The 25,957-nt window shown below is 39.3% G+C and overlaps 1 protein-coding gene across 1 annotated transcript; it reads left to right on the forward strand.

Annotated features, from left to right (window-relative positions):
• Positions 1 to 15,840: 15,840 nt before the first annotated feature.
• LOC147621053 (S-adenosylmethionine decarboxylase proenzyme 3-like) lies at positions 15,841 to 18,328 on the forward strand. Its single transcript, XM_086825299.1, has 2 exons — positions 15,841 to 16,291; positions 16,779 to 18,328. The coding sequence occupies exon 2, from the start codon at positions 16,933 to 16,935 to the stop codon at positions 18,067 to 18,069; it is 1,137 nt and encodes a 378-aa protein (XP_086681425.1). The 5' UTR covers positions 15,841 to 16,291; positions 16,779 to 16,932; the 3' UTR covers positions 18,070 to 18,328.
• The last annotated feature ends 7,629 nt before the right edge of the window (positions 18,329 to 25,957 follow it).

Consider the following 25,957-nt stretch of genomic DNA (forward strand, 5'->3'; position numbering starts at 1 on the left):
AAATGGTCAAGCGGAGAGTAAAAATAAGATTTTATGTACTATCTCAACAAAAACATTAGAAGAAAGTCGCATGGATTGGGAACATAAGCTAATTGTAGCTCTATGGGAATATCGAACATCGTATAAGGTAGCGACGACGACGGGATATACTAGTACCCTTTCGTCTAGCTTATGGTGTGTTGAGGCAGTAATGCCTATGGAGTACTTAGTTCCAAGCCTACAAATTGCGATGTAAGAACGATTAACTGAGAATGCATTAGCTAAAAGGTTGGTTGACTTAGGGAAACTTGATGAAACTCGACTAATTGCATCACATGGTCTTATGGTGGTCGAAAAATTACGAAGGAAGCGTTGATTTGACAATAACTTGAAACAAAAAGAACTGAAAATTGGGGACCTCATCCTCATGTATGGTGTCGAAAGCACCAGAAAAAACAAACTCAAGTACAAAGGATTAGGACCCTTTCAAGTGTCCAAAATCACACCTCAAGGGTCAGTCATAATTGAAACAATTGAGGGCGTACAAATGGAGGGTTACATCAATGGAAGCAAGCTTTAAAAATATTACAAACCACTAACCCAAGAGATGCTTGTGTCGTGTGCAAGAGCATCTATTAAAACAACGGAAAGAGCTAGCCAAGGAAAAAATTAAGCAAGCTCAAGAAGAAGCCAAGGCAAGAGAGGCCAAGCCCAAATAGATACTCTAGAAGAGAGTATTGCATGTGAACATGGCTTCAGTAACCCTCCTTGATGAGGATAACTTGGACATTAAGCCAGCACAGCTCAGGGTGAAAGTCTCTCTACAACTAAAAGTCATGCAACGAGCATTGCACTAATAGATAATGAATCAAGTCATAATCTGATCTCCTATGAGACGTGGGAAGCTCTAGACAAACCACACCTAGATGCCACCAATGCACAAGTACAAAGTGTGCACTTGTCAACTACCAAAGCTGTGGGATTTCTAAGTGTTAATATTTCCATCAGAAATAATCCCTTGGTTGAAAAGGTGTTTGTTATGCCTGCAGGATCTATGGAGGAAGAAATGATCCTTGGACAATCTTGGATTTGCACCAGTAATTGTAATATCCAGTGGTGGGAAAAGAGGGCGGCATAACTGGACGAGAACAACAATGTCATTATTGTGCCCTTATGGAGCCCAATAAACAAGGGGCCACCAAAATAAAAGAGCTAGACAATGTTAATGAGAAGAAAAGAGAAAAAGTGCAACCAATTGAGACGGAGACAAATGCAAATCAACAAGATTCAATAGAGGCACTCTTCAGCTGGATGGAGGGAAAAATCAAGCACTCTCACACGGAATTAAAACGATTGCAACAACAAATACCCAGAAGTGCCAAAGTACCACCTTGGTTTCCGTGGGGGCAATAAACAAAAAGGAAGTACAAAGGTATCCATTGCTCAAAAATGGATACAAGGTAAAAATGTTTAATATTTATGCCATGAAATCAAATTCTTTCCTTATTTGTGCAGTCCACGTTTACAAGTCTTTATCATGTGCATCACCAAGCATTGCCTCTCCCCGCTCTCGATGCCCAAGTGCTTGTTTGCTCGCGTATTTGGCATCTTCAAGTTGAGGTGGGAGTTTGTGCCTTGCCTTTATGTTCTTCTTTTTGTTTCTTTCCTTCTTTTAAGTAATCAAATTGTATGTCATGATTAACAACCCAAATTGTGATTGCTACATGCGTGTGTTGATCCTATTTTCTACACTCAAGACTTAATAACTCACCATTTAACTCTCAATGATCAAAAAACACAAGTTACAAGAAGAACTTTGTCATAAACCTGCACTCTCACGGGTTTTGTACCCTACTATCTCACAATGCACAAACCTGCACTCTCACGGATTAACTATTTCACGGTTTTACCCATCTCACAGTTTTACCCTTCTCACAGTTTTACCCATCTCACAGTTTTAACCATTTCACGGTTTTACCCATCTCACGGATTAACTGCCTTGCGGCTGACTCTACTCATGGTTTTAGCCATCTCACGGGTTTCGTATCCTACTATCTCACGGTGCATAAACCTGCACTCTCATGGATTAAGTGTTTCATGGTTTTAACCATTTCATGGTTTCAACCCATCTCACGGTTCACAACTGCCTCACGGTGGCTAACCCTTCTCACGATTTTAGCCGTCTCACAGGTTTCGTAGCCTGCTATCTCACGGTGCATAAATCTGCATTCTCATGGTTTGCACCTTCTCGCCTGTAGACTCGTACCTTGTTATTTCTCACACCACTAACACACTTCTCATCGAATATAACACTCATTTTCACCAAAAAAAAGAAGAAGAAGAAGAAGAGAAAAGGGGTAACAACCGCATGCTCTCACGAGTCAGTATGACTGACATTCTTATCATTATTACAAATGTCGACCTCCGCAACCTCTGAACATGAAGTCGAGGAGACTGCGGTAGTCACACAAGCTAGTGCAATTGGGTCACCTATAAGCAGGAAGAAGAGACCAACCTGTGGCGGCCCAAAACTAAGCTATTTGGGATAGTATGCATAAGCATTCCATGGATCAATCATAAGCAAGGATGTCCATACTACCCATGGGAAGATAGTTCTGCAGTACCATAGCCTGGAGTGCTTGCAAATCTTGGAAGAATCTGAAGTCAAGGACAACTTAGAGAAAGTAGGCCTGGGACAAATGGCACAGGGTCTCCCCCATACATTCAATCCAGAATTGTGTGCAGAGTACCTAAAGTCCTATGACAAGGCCACAAAGAGAGGAAATGTTACCAAAGTAGATGGTATCACAGAACAGGTCCTACTCTCATAGGAATTGATCCAGGAAACCTTACAGTTACCATCACCTATAAAGATCCACTCTCACAACTTTGAGAAGATGCCGTTGGCCACAAAGAGAGGAAATGTTACCAAAGCGGATGGTATCACAGAACAGGTCCTACTCTCAGAGGAATTGATCCGGGAAACCTTACAATTACCACCACCTATATAAAGATCCACTCTCACAACTTCAAGAAGATGCCCTTGGATGCAATGCTGAGGAAAATCTCTTACAATTCCAACGGTGCAGAACATGAAAATATCAGAGATGAGGTGACAAAGAAAGCATGTAGAGCCAAGTCCCTCATGATGCAGGTGAAACTAGTGGACCGCTACAACAGGGTTCCCCTTAACAAGAATCACCAAGGTGCATGAAGAAAAGGAAGATGATTGGGCATGGTACATTCATAGGGAGATGGAAAAATACCTAGAGGCACACCAGACAAAGGTTTGCGATCCTTACTTACTGAACCAAGGTGCTGAATCATGTAGCACAACTCCCTATTCCAGATCTAGTGCACGAAGAATAAGAACATCAAGTAGCACAAGTAGAACCACCAACACTCACCTCTAGAGAGTTACAGGAAAGGTAGACATTATTAAAAGAGACCAAGGAAATCATGAAGGAGCTCAAGAAGATTAGAAAGAAGAAAACTAACAGAAAGATGCGGGGAATAATCCTTGGTGTCATGGAGGAGTCGCAACGCCTAGAAATAGAACTGGCCCAGGAGATAGCTGCCTATCAAGAAGTACTGGAGCAAAGGGAAGCCAAAGGCGTAAGTTTATCAAAAACTCTAGTAAGCACACCAGCAGAAATACATCAACAAACCCCACCTCCTAGCCCAGCATAAACTATTTTCAAAAACCTCTCCCCACTTCGGAATTCCATTATATGAGATCCACATGCATCAGCTGAGTTGGGTACATAAAAAGCCACATAACAAGAGAAGTTGCAAGAAGAAGGGCACCAAAGCCACAAAGAGGCAACCTCAACACCTGTAAAGAAAGACTAAATGCAACCAAGAGAAAGAGAAATGAGGAAGCAACCAGCCCCAACAAACGAAACGGTTGGAGGATGCAGATAGAATTTCAAAAAATTCCTTCTTACATAATCTGAATTATGAGCAATTACTCAACGAGATTGTAGAGGGCCTAGACAGTCTATTACAGTTACCACACTATGAATTGGAAGGCATAGTTGCAACCAGTGCCTCTATGTGGGAACAAGAACAACAGGTGTGGTGTTGTCATCTATTGACCACCCACATACTTCAAGATAGAAATGCAACACTATGGAAACAGGTCTAGGATGCCACAAACCAAGTTCAGACACTCCAGGAACACTTAATAGCAAGCAACCCATCGAGATGTGATCTTAAAAAGCTTAAAGGCTGCCGAAGAGCAAGAAGTAAGGTACCAAACACTGGAAAGCGATAATCTAGTTCTTGGCCAAACACTAGTACAAAGAATTAAAGAAAATACAGAACTAAAGGCACAAATGGAGCAAGCCAAAGAAAAAATTCAAGGAGAAGTTGTGCACACTAAGGAACAAGCCATCATCTATGCTCAAAAGCTTCAAGAGGTCCAAAGTACATTCCAGGCTAAGGAAGAGGAATTACAAAAGAACTTGACATCTATATCTGCAGCCCTCAAAGATGCTGATCACAAAGTGCTCTAGCTTCAGACAGAACGAGAACAAACAAACAAAGCGAATGCAGAGAAAATAAGGGCCCTGAATGAGACAATCAATGGCAAATCTTTGGAGATGGAGACACTGATGAATACCCCACAAATAGAAAATGCTACAGATTACCTAGCAACTCCAAGCCATCCAAGCATTGGTAGCTGAAAGGCTTCAGAAGATTGTAGAGTCTCAAGAGTTGGAAGCCTCGACCAGACGAGCACAAGAAGCTGCCACCAGAAGATTGGATGCAGCAAGAATGGTCTGAGAAATGGCCATTTCAGAACTTCTAACCACCAAAGACTCAAGGATACAAGAATTGGAGCAACAACTAGCGATCCAAGAACGAAGTGAAAGATAGGAGCCTACCGATGAGTTGCGCTTACTTCTTGAGAAAGGTTCATTGTTGCCAGTGACTCCTCAAGCCCCTCCTCAAACTCTTACTCTCTTTTTGTCTACACTAACACTCTCTTTATTTCAATATGAAATAAATATGTCTGAAGATTTAAGCCTAGGAGATTTGACACTAATTAAACAAAATACAGAATGTGATGCTGACCCTACCATTATTATGGGTATCATCTGGGGAGACCTAGTACTAACCGATCCCAAAGATGTATTCTTCTATCCATTGCACCCTATTGTGCTCAACCTATGTAGTTGGTGTTGGGTGCTACAAAATTCAGACATCTTAGACAACAGTGTCGATAAACTTGACCTATTGGTACCAGATAATATTCCTGTTACACTAGCCAATTACAAGGTTGTAGCTAGAAGTGTATAATACACATCAACATTTAAACCTCTGTGAATCTACCCTCTACCATCCCTATGGCATTCTTAAATTGTATCATTATATACATAAACATCTAGAAGCCATGCTGACCACAGTTGTCTATAACTTTGATAAAATACACATTGAATATCATGATATATCTCCTGCGGAAGTCATAGACCTCCAGGAGTTTATGAAGCTCAACAAATGCACCCACCCACCCCCTAGTTCTAGAGAGGGTCAAGAGGAAACACCAAGTTCATCTAATCTTCCAACTTATTCAATGTTTTCATATGTAGCAAGTAAATTACTAAATCCATACCCTAGTATTCCTCCTACTGAAAAATCTAAGGCATATTGTATTTTCTCTCGTCTTCTTTCTCTTCCATTAGAATTTCCCTAGAATTTCCCACTAACACTCTTGCCCCCGAGGAGTTGCCGGCACCCCACCTATCTCACCACGGCCAACTCAAGAGGTTAGTCACACTCTACCACAAGATACTCTTGAGCCTTTTATTAATGATACTGTTCTTGAGTCTTTGTCTCCTACAGAATATGAAGGATTCATCAGAGTAGGGAATCCATTGTTGAAGCCAAAGTTAATGTTCAAGGTGTTAATGCAAATAACACCTTTTGAACCTACCAGGCATATCCAGCCAAAAGCATACTCTAACATTACACCTTTAAAGCAACCTTATGTACCATACCCTCTCCAAGCACCAAAGCCGGAGTTAGAAGAATCATTGCCCTTAGCTAGAGAAGGCACCTTATGTCAAATGTGGCAAGGCATACAAAACTGGCTAACCCGCACTTGGTAGATTTACTTAAAATTAGGATTGTAAAATTAGAAGTTTTGAGCACCCAAGTGTGAATAAAGGCCAATTGTATATAAGGTATTTTCTCATAATGAATGGAAACCATCCCCCTTTGTGCTATGAGAGTTCTTTCCTTGTCTTGAGAGAGAGTGTGAGAGAGTAGTCTAGTACATGTGCCTTATCTATGCTTGTATGCATGCATGCTTGCATGCATGCTTGTGTAGAGAAGTAAGAGAGAGAGATTTCCTTGCGTGGTGATGTGAGTGACTCTACGATAACAGCATGGAGGTGAAGCTTGGAGGATTGGAGCTTCTCAAAGTGAGCTTGGAGACCTCAAGGGACATGAGCTCGAAGCATTGGTAAGTTCCCTATGATGGTTGTGTTCTCTTGATTCTTCCAAAGGTGAATGCATAGAGTTCCTTCTTTGGAGGTGCGGTAGCCCATAACAATATTAGGAACATGAAGTACATCTACTAGGTACTTCATTTTGCCATCCTGCATAAACAATGGAACTTTATCAACATACACGATGGGGTGGACAATATCATCACTTGTTTCCACATACCCTAGATTTTTTTTCTCTACATATCACCATGACTAGTTATATGATTAATCTCTTGATCTTGACACGTCTCCTACCATGGAACTGAGCATGTGCTGCATCATAATTATCTACTCACTTCTTCTTCCCTAGTTTTCCATAGTAATAGCACTCCATACTATCTGTATCTTGATTTCTTTGCCCAATCACCTCAACCTCTTTAGCTCCCCCTGCCTCTAGAGTGGTCTCTTTCACTTGTATAAGATTGATTTGGTTGTTTTTATTGTTACCTTTGGTTTTGATTTCCAAATTGACCACCATTTCCTCTTACCTATATGTGAGTAAAAAACCTACTTAAATATAAATCTTTGAGAATTGTTATGAGACTGACAGGAAACACTAAAAGGTAAGAATAGGAAAGATTATTTATATGTAAAAGGTTTGCATTTAAATAAGGTTCATGGGATTGCAAATAGGAAATACCTAAGAAATGGTTAATAGGCATTAAAGTTAAAGTAAAATAGGAAGTAAATGGTGCATAATGAAATCCCAAGGGACATAGAAGAGGGTGCCCCCTTCTAGCGGTAGTTGAAGAGGCATTGGTTAATGAAAAGTCAATGTCTAGCCAATGAAAGGTTAAGGGGCTAAAGTTGGAAGGTCATGCACCACTTAGGCCTATATACCATGAGTTTAGGGTCCATTTGGGTGGAGAATCAAAGTACTAGTCTTACAAATCCTCAAGCTTATAATGGAAGGAGCATTACATTGGTATCAGAACCAAATTCTTTCTCTTCCATGTTTCCATTGAGCCACTCATTTCTAACTCTAATTCTACTTATACCCATTAATCTCTACACCTTAATCTCTTTTTATTGATCTCCATAAGCTAATCCCTATATTTCCCAAATCCTCTCCATACAAAATACCTCTTGCCTAATAAATTGGATATATCTCTTGCCTAATAAATTGGGCATACTTTGGAGTTCTACATGGAGCAAGTGGAGTATAAGGCAACCTTGAAGGATCATTGAAGAAAATATCAACAAGGAAGAATCAACAGAATTGTTCTTCACATCATTAGGGACAATTTATAATTACCCAACCAAGTAAGGTCATTGTTATGTTTTTTTTTGTTTTCTAAGAAATTTTCTATTTTTCTTAGTGTTAGAGTAAATGGCTTCTCAAGGTGGGAAGGACAAAAATGGTGAGTAGGGAGAAAACCTAATGTCCTCTTTCCACATGGAAGAGGATATTACAAAACCAAATGAAATAGATATGCAAGATTTAGACTTTAACGATTATGAGGATATAAAAATGAAGGAGATGAAAGAAAAAATATCTAGGTTAGAAAACAAACTTGAGAAAATGATGGGTCTTCTTAGCTCCTTGATGGGAGGGGAAGGATTAGGAGTAAAAGAAATATCTAAAAGTAACATTGGTGAGGTAAGGGAAAACACTCTAGAAAAAGGGTTGAATGAAACCATAATTGAAGAGGATCCCAAAACTAGAAACCAAGGTATGGTATTCAAAGATTTGAAGGCACCCACTTTTAGTGGAGAAGAGAAGGAGAGAAATAAAGATGTGGTACATATTTTTCTACAAAAATGGCAAGATTTGCATGCTTGGGATTCATTCAAGGAATTATTCTTATTAAAGGAATATCTTCCTGAAAATGAAGATCAAAATTGGTGGGAGTGGGATAATTATTCTATGGAACAAAATAATTTAAATCTCACTCAATATATAGCTTGCAAAAGAGAAATTGTCTTAAAACTTAAGGGCATAGACAATTCTTAAAAAGTAAGAGGCTTCATTAGAGGCCTGAAAAGGGAGTACAAGAAGGAAGTTCGCTCCAAAGAGCCAAAAAACTTAGATGAGGCTATAGTATTTGCAAAAAAATTTGATGATACCATGGGTAATGGTAATCGTAAAGAAAAAGATTTTTTTTTTTCATATAAACCTTATGGAGGAAATTTTGGCTCTCAAAAAAGAAAGTGTTTTTTATTTAAAAAGAAAGAACCTTCAAAAAAGCAAAAATCCAATCCTAGTAAGTATTTTAAAAAACAAGATTTTGAGAGAGTAGCAAAAATCCAATCCTAGTAAGTATTAAAAAAACAAGATTTTGAGAGAGTCTTGATATCATCAAGTAGGAATTATAATTGAAGATGTGCCAAAAACAACATTTAGGACATCTTTTGGGTACTATAAGTTTTTAGTTATGTCTTTTGGTTTAACTAATGCTCCCGCTACTTGAATTAGAATTGAAGATCTGCCAAAAACAACATTTAGGACATCTTTTGGACACTATAAGTTTTTAGTTTTGCCTTTTGTTCTAACTAATGCTCCCGCTACTTTTATGACCATGATGAACACTATACTTCATCCTTATTTAGGGAAATTTGTGGTGGTTTTTATTGATGATATACTAGTCTTTAGTCAAAATGAACAGAACATATTGAGCACCATAGAAAAGTATTTCAGAAAAATCTAAATGTGATTTCTTCAAAAAAGAAGTGCAATATCTTGGACACATAGTGTCCGAGGAAGGGATTTGTATGAATCCTAATAAAGTTGAAGCTATATTGAGATAGAAGGCCCCATATAATATAGATAAGTTACAAACCTTTTTTGGGACTCGCGGTTCTATCGAAAGTTTATAAGGAATTATGCTAAGATAGCTATTCTAATGGATCAGCTTACAAGAAAAGGAAAACAATTTAGTTAGACTCATGAAACAAACTAGTTTTGAAAAAATGAAAGTGGCAATAGTTACTACTCCTATTTTACAAATAGTGGATCCAAATGAACCATTTGTATTGGAAACAGATGCTAGTAATTTTGATGTAGGAGCAATATTATTGTAGAAGGGAAGGCCAGTTGCATTTGAAAGTAAAAAGTTAGACAAAGCTCAAAGTATTTATTCAACTTATGAAAAAGAACTATTTGCAGATGTGCATGCTCTTAAAAAGTGGAGTCATTATTTGTATGGTGCCAATTTTGAAGTATTATTTGACCATGAAAGTCTTAAATGGTTAAATACTCAAAAGGAGTTAAGAGGTAGGAAGGCTAGATGGGCTGAAATCCTACAAGATTTTGATTTTCAAATCAGATATAGAAAAGGAAAATTTAATGTCGTGGTGGCAAATGCTTTAAGTTGAGCACCCATGATAAATGACATGAGTTTTACTCAACTAGAAAGTAAATTGCTGGCTCACTTAAATGGAAAATGTGCTAATGACCCTAGCTATCAAGTAGTTTAGAATTACTTAATTAAAAAAGATAACTCTCAAATAGAGAGTAAAGAAAATGCAGCTATGCTAGTGATATAAGGGTGTCACTTAAAAAAGATAGTGGTTCACAGGAATCACTTAAAGAAGGGTCAATAAGTGAAAAAGATCGTTGGAATTTTTTTTCCATCGATAATGGGTACTTGTTATATAAAGGTCGCTTGTGTACCTAAAGAAGAAAATATTCATGAGAATATTATACTAGAATGTCAAGACAATCCAAGTGCAGGGTGCAGGGCACCCGGGAATTTCTAAGATCTATGCACTTGTTAAAAAATAGTTTTATTGGGTAGGTTTAAAGAAGGATATCCATAATTATATTATAAAATGCCCTAAGTGCCAAGTCAATAAAGCTGAGCGCCTAAAAGTAGGTGGAATATTACAACTGTTTACTATACCTGAGAGTAAGTGGGAAAGTATTTCTATAGATTTCATAGTGGGACTACCCCGAACAAGTAGAGGGCATGATTTAGTGTAGGTAGTAGTGGATAGGTTAACCAAGTTGGTAAAATTTATACCAACTAAAAAAGAAGTAAAAACATTAGAATTGGCTAGAATGTTTATCCATTATCTATATAGATTGTATGGATCGCCATCACATATAGTAAGCGACCGAGATACAAAGTTTACAAGCCATTTTTTAGAAAGAAATATTCAAAAAATTAGACATCAAACTTAGTATGAGTACATCTAAACATCCACAAAGCGATGGACACATGGAAAGGGTCAGCCAAGTCCTAGAAGATATGCTTCGAGCATATGTTAATCGTAAGCAAATGAGTATCTTCCATTATTAGAATTTGCTTATAATAGTGCTAAACATTCTGCTCTACCACTTTTAGTCCATTTATGCTAATGTATGGATTTCAACATAGAGCACCCATAGCAATTGGGCTACGAAAAGAAAAATTACAGTGTAAAAAGCTTTCTCAAAGACATGTAAGACATGCTAAACATTGCAAGAAGCAATGTTAAGAGAGCGCAGGATCGTTCTATTAGTTATGAGAAAGGCAAAAGAAGACCAATTAATTTTAAGGAAGGTGATTTATTTTATGTAAAAGTTTCTGAAAAGTCAGAAACTTTTAAAAGTGGAAAAGTTCCAAAGTTAATTCCAAGCTATTGTGGTCCTTATACAATACTTAAAAAAATTGGAAGTGTAGCTTTACCTGAAGGTTCCATAGTACATCCTGTCTTTCGTGTTAGTAGAGTGAAACGTAAGATGGGAAACAATGACGTCATTAGAAAAGAAGAAATAGTGGATTTTATAGAACCATCTATTCTTCCAAATGAGCCTAAAAAGATTCTCGAATATCAAGAAAAGAAAAGTAGACATTATATGTTTAAAGAATGTTTAGTAAAGTGGAAAGATAGATCAAAAGAAGGATCAACTTGGGAAAGAGTGGCTACACTGAAGAAAAGGTTTCCTGAGTTTATTTTCGAGCACGAAAACTTTTCTTTTAAGGTGGAAGAAATGTTATGAGACTAATAGGAAACACTAAAAGGTAAGACTAGGAAATATTATTTATATGTAAAAGGTTTGCATATAAATAAGGTTCCTGGGATTTCAAATAGGAAATACCTAAGCAATGGTTAATAGGCATTACAGTTAAAGTAAAATAGGAAGTAAATGGTGCACAATGGAAGCCCAAGGGACAAAGAAGAGGGCGCCCCCTTCTAGGGGTAGTTGAAGAGGCATTGGTTAATGAAAAGGCAATGCCTAGCCAATGAAAGATTAAGGGGCTGAAGTTGGAAGGTCGTGCACCACATAAGCCTATATAACCATGAGTTTAGGGTCCATTTGGGATATGGTTGGGTGGAGAATCAAAGTACTAGTCTTACAAGTCCTCAAGCTTATAATGAAAGGAGTATTACAAGAATGAACCTCCCCTAAGATTCATCTCCTCATGGATGAGGAGACGAATCATGAAAGTTCTCACAAACTCCAATGGAGGTTTGAAACTGTCTGTATTGCTAAGACTATTCAAGGTTTGAAACTATCTGTATTGCTAAGACTATTCAAGGTTATTGATACCTTATCGTCGTCATCTACTAGTGATCCAATAGAAGCAAGGGCATCTGTTAGCCTTCATTGAGTAATCATTTATACTCAACTTCCCATTGGTCACATTATGCAGTTCTTGCTTTAGCTACATCTTTCGAGCTTGAGTGTTTGTATTGTATATCTTCACCAGGTACCAAGCCTCTTTAGGCATTCGTGCATTTTGTACATACATAGTCATAGGGTCTCACATTGACATGTAACTAGTACAAAACCTTTCTGGCTCTTTTATACCATGCTTTATATGCCTACATCTACTACTGCCCACGGGGTGGGATTTTCTTCAACAATCTCTAGCTCCTTTTCATCACATGTGATTCCCAATATTCGTTTCCCATAAGGAAATTGGTCATCTTGAACTTCCATGCTTGGAAGTTATACTTGTCTAGCTTCTCGCCCACAATTTAGGATAGACTATCAGACATGATTACTTGTAAATAGTGCTTACAAAAACCTTCACAATTACATCAAACCTGTAATCTTTAAAATAGCGGTATCGTATACCTATTATACTGCAACTGCATATGGAACAGTCACAAATAAACATCCACCAACAACTTGCAAATCTCAGATTCTTTGCACAAACTATCTTGCAACCAAATTTCTACAACAACTTTGCACCGTACTCGAAATTAGGCATACAAAGTCAAAATAAACACTTTCATAGAGAGTGTGTGTGGAAAACTTATGAAGCCAAGACGTGGCTTGAAATGCACCTGAAATGTTTATGAAAAATTAGTTAACAAAGTAAGTATACACAACAAGGTCTTCTTTCTTCACCCATGAGGATGCCTTAATCTGAGATAGTAACCTCCCTGTCTGCCTTCTCTCACAGCTACCCAAAGGTAATGCTCCAAATTCCAAGAGGGAAAGAGATAGAATTGCCCTTACTAGTGTACCACTTCCTTGCTTGTCTCTTTCTTGCCTCTCAAGATCTTCACACGAATGAGCACTTTGATAACGTGAGAATAATGAGCGGAAGAGGATGACCTTGAGATCCTTACAAAGTAAACACACAAGAGTAGACAAGCACACAAGAGAGATGGATGGCTGAATTTTCTTCAATTTACTTCTCTTCTCTATTGCCATACCATAAAGAGATATACTATAAGGGCAAGTACTCTCTTGCTCTAACATACCAAGGCCGGTCCATAGTGTGAACCCAACTATATGAGGTGGTGCTATAATTATGCCATAACTCTAGTACACCAAAGTGGCTATCACACATCCTATAAACCACTAGAGTGGCATATCGCCCATAATCTCACCAACCCAGCCAGTGGCATAAGTGTCGAATCTATCACCCAGGCAAGTCATCAATGTCTACAACACTAGTTGATATCTCAACAGGCTAGAATTTGAAAGAACAACGCATACACACGTGCCATCACTTGCATAGGAGGACTTGAACCCATTACCTTGGGACTCTCAATGAGCGATATCCTTACCACTGCACTAACATGTGGCCATGTGGACACTAGGTGACTTGGCCCTGGCTGCCCTTGGGCCCCACTCTCCTATCTAAGTAGGTTTAAACTTGTTAGAAGCTTTTATATTCCTAAAATATTTAATATATGCAAACTTTCTCTTATTATTTTTCACTCACTTGACATCAAAACTTGGTTTTTTGTGAGCACAAAAATATACCCTTCAAAAATTGAGTGTATCATCTAAAGTATATATTAGTTATTCTTTATTTCATTGGCTTTAAGTCCCAGCCACTATTGTTCTCTTTGTTGTGATCTTTATGAACTTCTATATTCTCATACTTGATAAATACATTCGAATCTCATGAATTTAAATGTGTGTAAAAAAATGTAGCTATTGCCCATAAGATTGTTAGTCAACCTCTTAACATTTAACAACTATCATCATTAAAGCCAATCGGAAACTTCAAGCTTTTCAAAAGAAGAGGTATATTATAGTGATGCCTCATAAATTGGAAGAATGGGATAAAATTTAGACTTTGAAATGAAGTTTAAAGGCTACCCTTCAAATTTAGCCACTTGTTGGGGCCCTCCCTTATGGTGTTTCAACTTGTCATTAGAATGAAATGAAAATTTAGATCAATGCTGGAAAAACCCCTGTTCAATGTGTTTTTGCCAATAAAAAATGAGAAGTGCAAATTAAAATTTGGCCTTTTCCCTTTTTAAGAATTCTTTTTGGTTATATTGTACATTGGTAGACATTTGTAGCTATACTCATGACATTAGTGTCATTTAGGTTGTTTTAAAGTAGTAAGGGTTATCTTTAAAAATTGGGCTCATTTAAGGGGGGTTGTCTTTAAGTATACCATAGGTATACTTAAAGACATTAGTGTCATTTAGGTTGTTTTAAAGTAGTAAGGGTTATCTTTAAAAATTGGGCTCATTTAAGGGGGGTTGTCTTTAAGTATACCATAGGTATACCATAGGTACGCTAGATGTATAGCTTCAAATATTCCACATGGAAAGGTCACCCTTAAAATTGAACCTTTTGACATCTCCGTTGAGGTGCATTTAATTTAGTCATTTCTTAGAAATGACAAACATTCATTCATTGCTAGAAAATTTAGAGTTTTAGATTCTCAAAACTTTAGACCATCAATCATTGTTAAAATTTAGAGTTTCAATTGAAATATAACCTCTTCTTTATTCAAAGGGATGTATTTTTGTATAGTATAGCTATATTATGGATGTGTAGTAGCATTCTAGTTGTCTATTTGCTCTCTATTTGTAGTGAAATAGCTTATATTGAAAGAATAGTTTTTTTTTTTGGCCGAGGAACTTGATGATTTTATTAAGCGCTAGACATACTGAAAATTTGGATGCACAATCACACTCTTCAGAATCACTTTTTGAGGTGTATCTTCAATCAATGCTAGAATTTAGATATCCCAAATCAAAATATAACCTCTTCTTTGTTCAAAGGGGATATATTCTTAAATGTGGTAGCATAATAATATGTGTGCGTAGTTTTCACTAATGAAATAGCTTATACTTAAAGGTTTAGTATACAATAACCTTCATTGAAAGTGCTTCATTTCTTATAAATTGTTTCTTAAAAATGAAAATAAAAACATTAGACCTTCAATTAGTGCTAGAATTTAGATATCCAAATTAGACTATAACCTCTTCTTTATTCAAGGGGATATATTTTGCATGGTGTTGCTATACTGCAGGTGTATAATAGCGTTATGTTTTTGAATGGTGAAATAGCTTATTCTCAAAAGGTTTAGTATAGAGCATTTTTCTAAGAGCACTTCTTTGAATAAAAAATTAAGGTTTAGTATAGAATAATTCTTTAGAGCACTTCTTTGAATAAAAAGTTAAGCTTTAGTGTAGAAATTTTTTTAAAGCACATCTTTGAATAAAATTTAAGGCCACCCTTGAGATGCTACGTTTGAAGGGAGGAGGAGCCTTCCATTCTAATGGTGACAAGGGGTTGCCTCTTGAAGGTTAGTGGAAGGGGAGCCCGAAGCCCTCCATACTTTGTGAGATGCCGGTAGATTATAGGTTAGTTGTCTTTTCTTGGAAATGGGTGGAGTGTTTGTGCTGTGTTGTATACACACATCTTAACCACCACACATACACACAATGTCGCACATCAGCCCCGTCCACACACACACACACACACACACACACACACACACAGTGTCACACATCAGCCCCACCCCCCCCCACACACAAATTTTTGCACAAAGTGTCATGTAGAAGCCCCATCTACACACACACACACACTCACTCACACTCACACACATCTCACACTCACACTCACACACACACACACACACACAAATAATTGCACAAAGAGTGATTTTTTTCACCGTTGGTTGTGAGAGCTATAATCACAATATATAAAGGTACCCTGTGTAAGGAGACGTCCAGCTAAGGGATGGATGGAAAGAGGATGCAATAAAATAAACCGGTGGGTCATCGGTTAAAGGAAGGCATTCTATGTGCCGCTTTGGTTGTTGGGAACCCTAAAGCTATAAATACCATCTTCCTCTCCCTCGTTCGACCACACACACAGAGTCTCTGTGAATACTCTAGCTGCCTTACTTTCCCTGTGCTGCCTGTTTGTGTAGTTAGCGCTATCCTTCTCGGCGGAGGCGTGGTTGGTGTTTTCTTTCCTTTGAGCGCCCCCCGTTCCCTGTCCTCTCCTTCGCCTCGGTGCTTTTCCAGGGCTCGCGAATGTTGTGATGGAAACCAGCAGCAGTGAGAGCGATCCCTCCAGTAGTAGCAGTTTCCTAACCCTCCTCACCCTCCTCTACGGCATCGAGGACGTCCGACCGCACGGAGGCATCGTCAAGTTTCAGAGCGCTGCCTACTCTAACGTAAGTCTCTTACTTTGATCAGAGCTCAACTATCTTCTGGCGTTTTACGCGCGTCGTGTTGTTAGGGTCTGGGCTATTTTCCCTTGGTTTTTTATTTGTAGATTTGTTGGCCTTCTTAAACCCTACATGTGTAATTTGTTGCACATGGGTTAGCACATGGATTTTGTTTTTTTTTTTTGGTTTTTTGGTTTTTTTTTTTGGGGGCGGGGGGATGATGGGTTTCTGTTCATTAAGTGGCTGCCTGCTGCACTCAAGGCTTAAAAGGGTTGTGAGTCCTTGGTCCTTAAGGCCCTATGAGTGGATGCTCCATCTCATAGGGCCTTAAGGGTGGGCTTCACATCTGTAAAGCAGTGGGGAAATGTAAAGCAGTGGGGAAATCGAAATTAGAACCTAGCTGTATGTGTCTCTTTCCATGTTTCATTGTGCCAGATATATGGTGCTTTACCAGATGTTCATCATGTACTCTGAATTTGTTGATTTTTTGCAGTGCCTAAAGAAACCATCCTGACATCCTTTATTTAAAATTAGCAAAAAGGGCAATTCAGCTCGTGTTTCCTATCTTCTATCTTATTTATTCTACTGTTGGTGCTTAACCTCCACATCTGCCTTCTATCCAACCTGCAAATATTTTCCATCCGGAGATGGCAGTCACTGGGTTTGAGGGCTTTGAAAAGAGGCTTGAAGTTGAGTTCTTCATCCCCTCGGTGTTTGCGGACCCTGAAGGAAGGGGATTGAGGAGCCTGTCTCGCAACCAGTTGGATGAACTCCTCTGTGCTGCACAGTGCACTATAGTCTCGCAGCTGAACAATGACCACTTTGACTCCTTTGTTCTCTCAGAATCGAGCCTCTTTGTGTACCCATACAAACTTATCCTGAAGACATGTGGCACCACCAAGCTCTTAAGCTCCATTCCTATTTTGTTAGAGATGGCGGCTTCCCTATCACTAAATGTCTGTAGGTGCAAGTACACTCGGGGTGCATATCTCTTCCCTAAAGAGCAGCAATCACCACAGGGAAGCTTCTCTGAGGAGGTTTCCTATCTGAACCAGTATTTTGGCCAACTGGGTTCTGGCAGTAAAGCATATGTTTTTGGTGCTGCCACCAAGGAGCATAGGTGGCACATCTACTCAGCATCAGCTATTGAAGATGATATGGTTGTAGATCCAGTATACACTCTTGAGATGTGCATGACTAAGCTGAATACAGAGAGTGCAGTCAAGTTTTACAAAAGCACTTGCTGCACGGCCATGGAAATGACAATCTGCTCGGGGATTGCCAACCTGCTGCCACATTCTAGTATCTGTGATTATGCCTTCGACCCTTGTGGGTACTCTATGAATGGTATCGAGGGGACTTGCCTTTCCACCATTCATGTGACGCCTGAGGAAGGGTTCAGCTATGCAAGTTTTGAGACCATGGGATATGGCTCCAAAGATGTTGATCTGCCGACAATGGTGGATGATGTGCTGGCATGCTTCAAGCCAGCTGTCTTCTCCATAGCTCTACATGCAAGTGGTGCTTCAAAGGGAGCTACAGGATCTTGGGAGTTTGCATTTTGTCCTAGAGGGTATTTCTGTGATGGAAGCAATAAAGAGAATTTACCTGGTGGGTCTGTCGTAGTTTTCCACACTTTCAGAGCTCGCAGCAGTGGGTCTCTTGGAGTTCGACCACTACCCCTTGTTGAGGGGTGGCAGGGGAGGATGATGCTGGATGATGGAGATATGCAGGATGTGGAGGATAAGCAGCCAACAGCAACTAAGTTCATGTTAGTCTCTTGAAGTATAGCTAGGCTACAGTGTCAGTTAGTAAAACCATATGAATAAGCTAATCAGCCTTAATCCTATTAAGCTTGACTAGAATCATTGCTTAATTGTTCCTGAATACATTATTAAACATCACCAGTTAGTATCTGATAATTGTTTCAGATTATGTTCGTTTGATCTTGCATGAACTTTTGTTGACAATAAAATGTCTTGTATTGTGATCTAAGCATATTAAACATCAATCATCAGATCTGTAGACATCTATTTTATTTCACTGTGATCATGGGGGTAGCGCAACACACTTGTTGCTACTGCTTTGGCAGCTCGTTTTTCGTTCCTGCATCTCCCTGTGTAATCAGTAGCTTTATTGTTAGTTGTCAACTTGTCATGCTTGATTGCTGTAGCTTCTCCTGTTTGTTGGCATACATGATTGCTGTATCTGTAGTAATTGTGACTACTTTGTCAGTTTTGTGAATGTCGATCGATGTTTTCTTTTACTGGCCTAGATATACTTGGCCTAAGATCTTCATGGTATAACACTAATCTTCTAAGTTCTGCAAATCCCAATAGAATAGTGGATAATAGTAGGGATTATAGGTGTGGTATAACACTATTCTAAATTATCTAGTGCATCTTTGCGACTGTAAATGCGAACATAAAACCATACCCAATAGATTAGTGTGGTTAATAGGGATTATAGGTGTGGTATAACACTAATCTTCTAAGTTTTGCAATTTCCAATAGAATAGTGTGGATAATAGTAGGGATTATAGGTGTGGTACAACTCTAATCTAAGTTATCTAGTGTAAGTCTTATCTAAATTTTTGTCAGGAAAGGTACCTTGGGACCGTGAATTCAAAACTTCAACACTAGTAGGTTATCTCCACATTGGTCAGGCCTTCTCCCTGCCACATTGCAATTCCCAATAGAATAGTGTGGATTATAGTAGGGATTGTAGGTGCCCCACCCTCTCCGGCTGCATGGTAATACTAATAGAATAATAGTGTGGATAATACTAGGGGTAAGCTCTCCAAGGGTGTAGTAGTTTTTATTTTTATTTTAATCATACCTCTAAGAAGAAGACAACTATCTCTATCTCTCTCTCTCCATCTTTTTCTCTTACCACTCTCTCTCTCTCTCTCTCTCTCTCTCTCTCTCTGAACTCCTTGAAGGCTACACACAGTTGCCACAAGTATTGCTTACAGCCACACCCATTGTTTGGGGGGCATTCCTAGATTCTTCAAACATAGAGAGGAGATTATGCCACTATTGCTTACAGCCACACCCACTGTTTTGGGGGCATTCTTGGACTCTTCAAACATAGAGAGGAGATTATGCCACGCACTAGCTTGCTAGTTTTACCCTTCATAGCAACAGAAGGATGCTGTTTTTTTTTTGTCTTGTACTAGTTTGTTGGTCCCATGGGTCATATTTGGCCCCCAGTGGACGATAATACAATCTCCTCCTCCTCCTCCTCCTCCTTCTCCTTCTCCTTTGATTGTCTCTCTAACTCTATTACTCCCTAATTTTCTCTTTGATTGTCTCTCTAAATCTCTTTTTTTTTTTTGGAACAATAGCCATATATATATATATATATATATATATATATATATATATATATATATATATATATATACGTAAACCAGATACAACCGGGCCTACACCAAGTTACAAAATTATATCCACAGAACTCCATCACTTGCTTTACAAGCCCTTGTTAAGTAAACTACATGTAAGATTCTACCTTTCATCTTCCAACACAAAAGAAGACTATCCCCATGAAATTTGATATTTCAGTTGTTTATATGCTTCAATCATGGCCTTTGAGAGACTGCCTCTCCAATGTATCACCTTTTGTCTAAATTTTTACTACTGGCCTAGTTCCCACAGGGTTTTCAATTAATGTAGCATAAGTGTGGATATGTTGCTTCTCTTTTAGCTACCACCTCTTTGTCTTTGGCCCAAACTTCAATGGCTTTGCTTTCACATCCAGCCCTGTACTATCCTAATTTGCAGAGCGTGGATTAGATGTGCCATCCCATCCTCATTCAACTTGTTCACATAATACACAAACCACCACATGTAACATGTAGATACATTTATGCATCAACTTTGCCACATCAATCCCAAGAGTAGTTTCTTTTTGAAAAATTATGCATTTTCTGGTATTCCATATCTCCCACAAGCAACAAAACCTGATTATATTGAATATCAAATCAATAGCCCCATCACTGGCTGACCATCTCCCTAAAATCTAATCCCCTCATTGGCCTTGGATCCCTATACTACAAGAAACCCACTTCCCAATTTTGCCCCATGCCCCCCTAATAGCAAGGCATTCCCAAAAGGGCATGTTTCCCATCTTCCAGGGCAATCTTGCATCTAGGACATCATCTATTAGTAAAATTTCTTTGTAGCAGCTTGATTCCAATATGTAAGGCCCACATGCATACCCTCCCCAGAGGAAGACCTGAGACTTAATAGAAATACTTGCCTATCGCATTGCCTTCCATCTCCTCCTCTAGTTGTTAGGGTTCCAATTTACCCTCTAACTTTTGTTACAATAGTCTACACTCACCTCACTTTTCCTTAGCTCCTTGTACAAGTCCCTAGTAGCCCCTTTATCCAATTTTACTCCATTATACCAGGCCTAGCCTTTAACCCATCAAGACTTATCAAATGCTGCGGACACCCAATCCTTTTGTACTTCATCCACTTGTCTAACCAATTTCCCTTCCCTTGAAGAAAGTCCTAATTCCTCTTCTAGTTGCTCAAATTCTTTCAATCTCACCAATGACCAATCCCAATAATCTGCCAGTCTTCTTAGCCCTTTATTATTCAATTTCTTAGCTAAGCTGATGTCCTGGAGAGCTAAGGAGGATTGAAATTGTGAGTCCACCATATCCCCAGACTTAATAAAGAATTCCTTGATGCTCTGCAGCATCCATGCCAGACCATTAACCCTAGAGCCTCCTTCCATTTGCTGCATAAGAGCTTACAAAGGGGGTGGGGGGGGGGACTTGTAACTTTTAGGGGGGAATAAGGTAGCAACTTATGCCCTTTATTATTCAATTTCTTAGCTAAGCTGATGTCCTGGAGAGCTAAGGAGGGTTGAAATTGTGAGTCCACCATATCCCTAGACTTAATAAAGAATTCCTTGATGCTCTGCAGCATCCATGCCAGATCATTAACCCCAGAGCCTCCTTCCATTCGTTGCATAAGAGCTTACAAAGGGGGTGGGGGGGGGGACTTGTAACTTTTAGGGGGGCATAAGGTAGCAACTTATCCCTCCATCCTAGTCCCTGCTACTTGCCTTTTGACTGGACATGAGAGTCTTCCACCAGCTCCCTTACTAGCTTGGTCCATATCTCCTTTTGTTAAAGACATTTGGGAAGGAGTAGAGCAAACTTGGATGTAGCCTGAGTGGGTAAGTGAAAAATACAAATACCTCCTTCACTCTTGGGTAGGCGGGCAAGCCAAGGTGATATTTTTTTAATTAGTTTTTCCATTCCTCCATAAGAAATCCCTTATAGGTCCCACAATCTTCTTTTAGTGACATTTACCAAAATCCAATACAAGACATAAGAACATGATGTAAGCATTTAGAATGGTATTACAGATTGCTACCCTATCATGAAAGGGAACTCTAACACCCTTCGACTTCTTCAACTTCTGGCTAAACCTCTCTAAAGCCCAGCCAGTTCAGTTGTTTATTTGTAACCTCCACACCAAAGGGGACTCCTAAATGTCTAACAATTTGACCCCACTTAATGACCTCAGATCCCATCTCTCCAAGTCAAAACCATTCTTCTTAGACAAGCTTATGATCTTGGACTTATGTATGTTACATGTGGATCCAGAGGATTCTGCAAATTCCTAAATAATAGATAAGCCTCAGATTGTCATTATCTGCTTTCAAGAAAAGTAGTGAGTCATCAGTAAAGCATTGAATCACCAATTGCTCACCATTCCTCAATTTCAATCTAGTCACCCTACCTTTTGAATATGCATCTTCCAAAGCCACTATCAGGGGATGGGAGGCAATAGGGTAAGAGGGCAACCCTGCCTCATAGATCTTATAACTTCAAATCCTCCCACAACTTTTCCATTCAGCAACAGTTTAGAGTGACCACCCATGGTAAGAGTGTAAATGCAAGTAGCCATCCTAATTCCAAATCCCAGCCTCTCCATTACCCTAGCCACAAATGACCAATGAACCCTGTCTCACAGGCCTTCTCTAGATCAAGACGCAGCACTATGCATTTTTGATGGGTTTTTAGGGCCACATCCCTCCTAGCATGGTTGCATAAATATTATCATAGATGGACCTTCCTTTTATAAAACCATATTGTCTTTTAGATATAATTTCTTAAAGTACAGGGTAATCCTCAAAGCAATGACTTGAATGATTGAACCTATTGCATACTTCTTGTTTGGGAATAAGTTTCACCAACCCCTCTTTTAGGTCTTTGTCCAGATTACTAGAATTAAAGGCCTCTCTGCATATTTTCCATACTAGGTTCTTTAAGGATGGCCAAAAGGCAATAAAGAATTCAACAGATAATCCATCCCACCTAGGGGATTTCTCTTTCCCCAGGTTTTTTGTATTGGAGGAGAGTGGGAAGAGTGGGCATATGGAGATTTACTCTACACATGTGATGTGCATGATGACATCGTAAGTTAGGCAGGTGCCAATTAACGTGTACATGCATGCTAGTGAGCTAGATAAAGAATGCATGAGCACATGAGATAGTAGAGGGAATATAGAAATTTACTCTACACATGTGATGTGCATGATGACATCATAAGTTAGGCAGGTCTAATTAACGCGTGTATGCACGCTAGTGAGCCAGATGGAGAATGCATGGGCACATGAGATAGTAGAGGGCTCTGGCGGATGGGGGGACTGGGAGCTGGAGGACCCTGACGATATGAAATGTCTGCGGAATGTAGAAGAGACAGGGAGAGGAAAGGAAAGAGGATACTTCTTGATTGGATTGCAGTACGGCTCAACACGCAAAATCAAAAGTCACAACCAATTGCACGTAAGGTATGCACGAGAGTCTCTCTGGAATTGATTAGGAATTAGGTAGGTCTCTTCTCAATGTGTAGCATCATAGTGTTCTGTTATGGCAAGCCGCCATCCAAAGTTGATCTAGGCAAGTGGTTGCAAAAGATATCTTCCGACAAGGTGGTATCTTAGGTTTTCTATCTTGGTAAGGGGTTCTTCAATGTGTTGTTCACTAAAGGACAAGTAGTATTTGAGCTATTCGCGAAAGCGCGGCTGTTCATGGGGCAAAGACTTGTACATGCCATTCCTTTTGATCCTCTTTTTGATGTGAACAAAATCCTGCAAGAGGCTTGTCCAGTCTGGGTAGAGGTAGTGGGCCTGCCACCTTGGCTAAGGCCGGCGTTGAGTGAGCTTGCATGTGCACTTGGACCGGTAGTCTATCTTCCAAAAGATGAAGTGGGAGGCCACTAGGTTAATAGTGTGTGCATAACATGGAATACTCTGATGGAAACCCCCAAAACTCTGGAGGTGAACTTAGGAAAATGTGGAAAGCTATAGTTGAGCTTGAAATTTGGCCCGTTCCTAGGAGCTTACTTTAGGTGCGGTGGCTTTGGGCATATAGCCAAGAACTACAACCGCGGGGGGGGGGGGGGGGGGGGGGGGGGGGGCATGTAAAACCTCAAAACGAGGAGAGAAAAGCAGGAGAACCTAGAGGGGATATCATTGCTGAAAACAAAGAAGCAAACACATACATATTGAAAGAAGGAAAATGGAAAGAAATACTAGAAAACGAGGGGGGTGGTCAGGTTGAAGGAGTCTGGATCAAAACTAGGGGAAAGCTAATCTTAGACAAACCAAGGAAGAGGCAAGAAAGGCCCAAGATAGACATGCTGTCAGAGAAAAGGTACAGGGAGCAAATCCCAAAGTAACCTGAGCTCTTTCAAATCCCTTTAGCCCTCTGGGGGATGTTGATAGTGGAACATCTTCTGTACAAAGGTTCAATTGGCAGGTAGAGGAGGCTTGGAATGATATCTAGAAAGGTGCTGCAAAAAAAGGAGAAGATGAGGAGGTGGATATGGTACCTGAAACAACCTTAAGATGAGTAAGCCAATGGAAGTTAGAGGTTGTACATGGAATGTAAAAGGGATTAAGGATATGAAAAAGAACTCTATTTTTTGGGGATTAATCAAGGATTGGGGGCTCTCCATTATGGCTATCCAGGAGCATAATTTGTTTGGATTAAAATACTTCAGGAAGGATAGGTATAAAGACTGGACTGTGCTGTATAGGGGAGTAAGCGGGGGTTACAGTGGGCTGATGACTATTATTAAGGAAACATTAAACCCTAATATAGTTCCTAACCATGCAAATGGCAGGATTTTAGTGGTTGAGATCCAAGTTAATGGGGAAAGGACAGATGCACGGAGCTAAGTCCTAGGCTAGTCCTGGTCGGCGATGCCAAATATATTTAAGTCAAGAGCGTACCACCTTAGCCTTGTTGAATCATGAGTCATTGGTCCTTGACGTGTGCTAGCTCGTCCGTCGTGTCCTCACTCTGTTGTCACACCAGAATGCTTCTTTTGCCAATTGAGTGAAGAAAGAGCACTCTATGTCTAGATGGAGGCAAAGATATTCGTCTTCATGGTGGTTCTCTCTCAAAAGGTGAGGGAAGAAGAGGAAGCAAATACAAGAGGAAAACTTGCAAACAAACCTATCTGGCATGCATCCATCAAGCAAACAAGATTCCATAGCATACATGCAAGAAGAGGGAATAGAAGAGCTAACAAGTATTCTATTGCAAGGGAACAATTGTGTATTTCTTATTGTCAGAATGGTTTATATACAAGTGATTAGTTTTCACACTAGGTTGAAAAAACTTAAAAACGATCCAACCTCTATTATTAGTCTTAAGAAAGTTTATACACGAAATCTGTAGACATTCCCTATTTGGCATTAAACACAAGGTAAGGCCCATTCGAGTGGGTAAGATGGCAAAGACGGGAAAAGAAGAGTTAGTAAATACAAGAGAAAAACGTACAAACAAACCAATCTAGCATGCATCCATCAATATCCGATAGCATAAATGCAAGAGAAGAGCTCACAAGTGTTCTATTGCAAGGGAATAATTATGTAATAAGCAAATGCAAGAGGAAAACTTTTAAACATATCTAGCATGCATCCATCAAAAGCAAGCAAGATTCAATAGCTTACATGCAAACAACAAGAGGGAAGAGAAGAGCTCACAAGTATTCTATTGCAAGGGAATAATTGTGTATTGCTTATTGTCAAAAATGATTTATATACAAGTCACTAGTTTTCACCCTAGGTAGAGAAAAACTTAAAAATGGTCCAATATCTATTACTACTCTTAAGAAAATATGTACAATAAAATCCTCACACATTCTCTATTTGACATTAAACACAAGGTAAGGCTACTTTATATGTTCCAATGCCATTTTACAAAAGATAAGTGCTCGTTCAAACAGGTGTAAGACAACAAAGTACTTACGGTAAGTTAGGCAAGTGAAACCTTGTTAACCTACAAGGTGGTTAACAAAATTAGAGAGAGAGAGAGAGAGAGAGAGAGAGAGAGAGAGAGAGAGAGAGAGAGAGAGAGAGAGAGAGAGAGAGAGAGAGAGAGAGAGAGAGAGAGAGAGAGAGAGAGCTAACATTCTTTTGCATCCACCTCTCTCTCTAGTCACTTGGCCTTATCTGAATCCACTCTATGATTAATCATTCCTAATAGCTCATTCTCAGCTTGGAACCTTCTTCTTGAGCAATCTTCTCTCAAACTAAGAGTGGAGCCTAGAAATTCTACCCACTTCTTGTTGGCAATCTGATCTATTCCCCCCAATCCTTGGCCATTTTCATTTTTGATCATCCCCACTACTT

This window comes from Cibotium barometz, chromosome 31 (assembly GCF_041138505.1).
Source record: "Cibotium barometz isolate CiBa-2024 chromosome 31, ASM4113850v1, whole genome shotgun sequence".
In the NCBI taxonomy this organism is placed as follows: domain Eukaryota; kingdom Viridiplantae; phylum Streptophyta; class Polypodiopsida; order Cyatheales; family Cibotiaceae; genus Cibotium; species Cibotium barometz.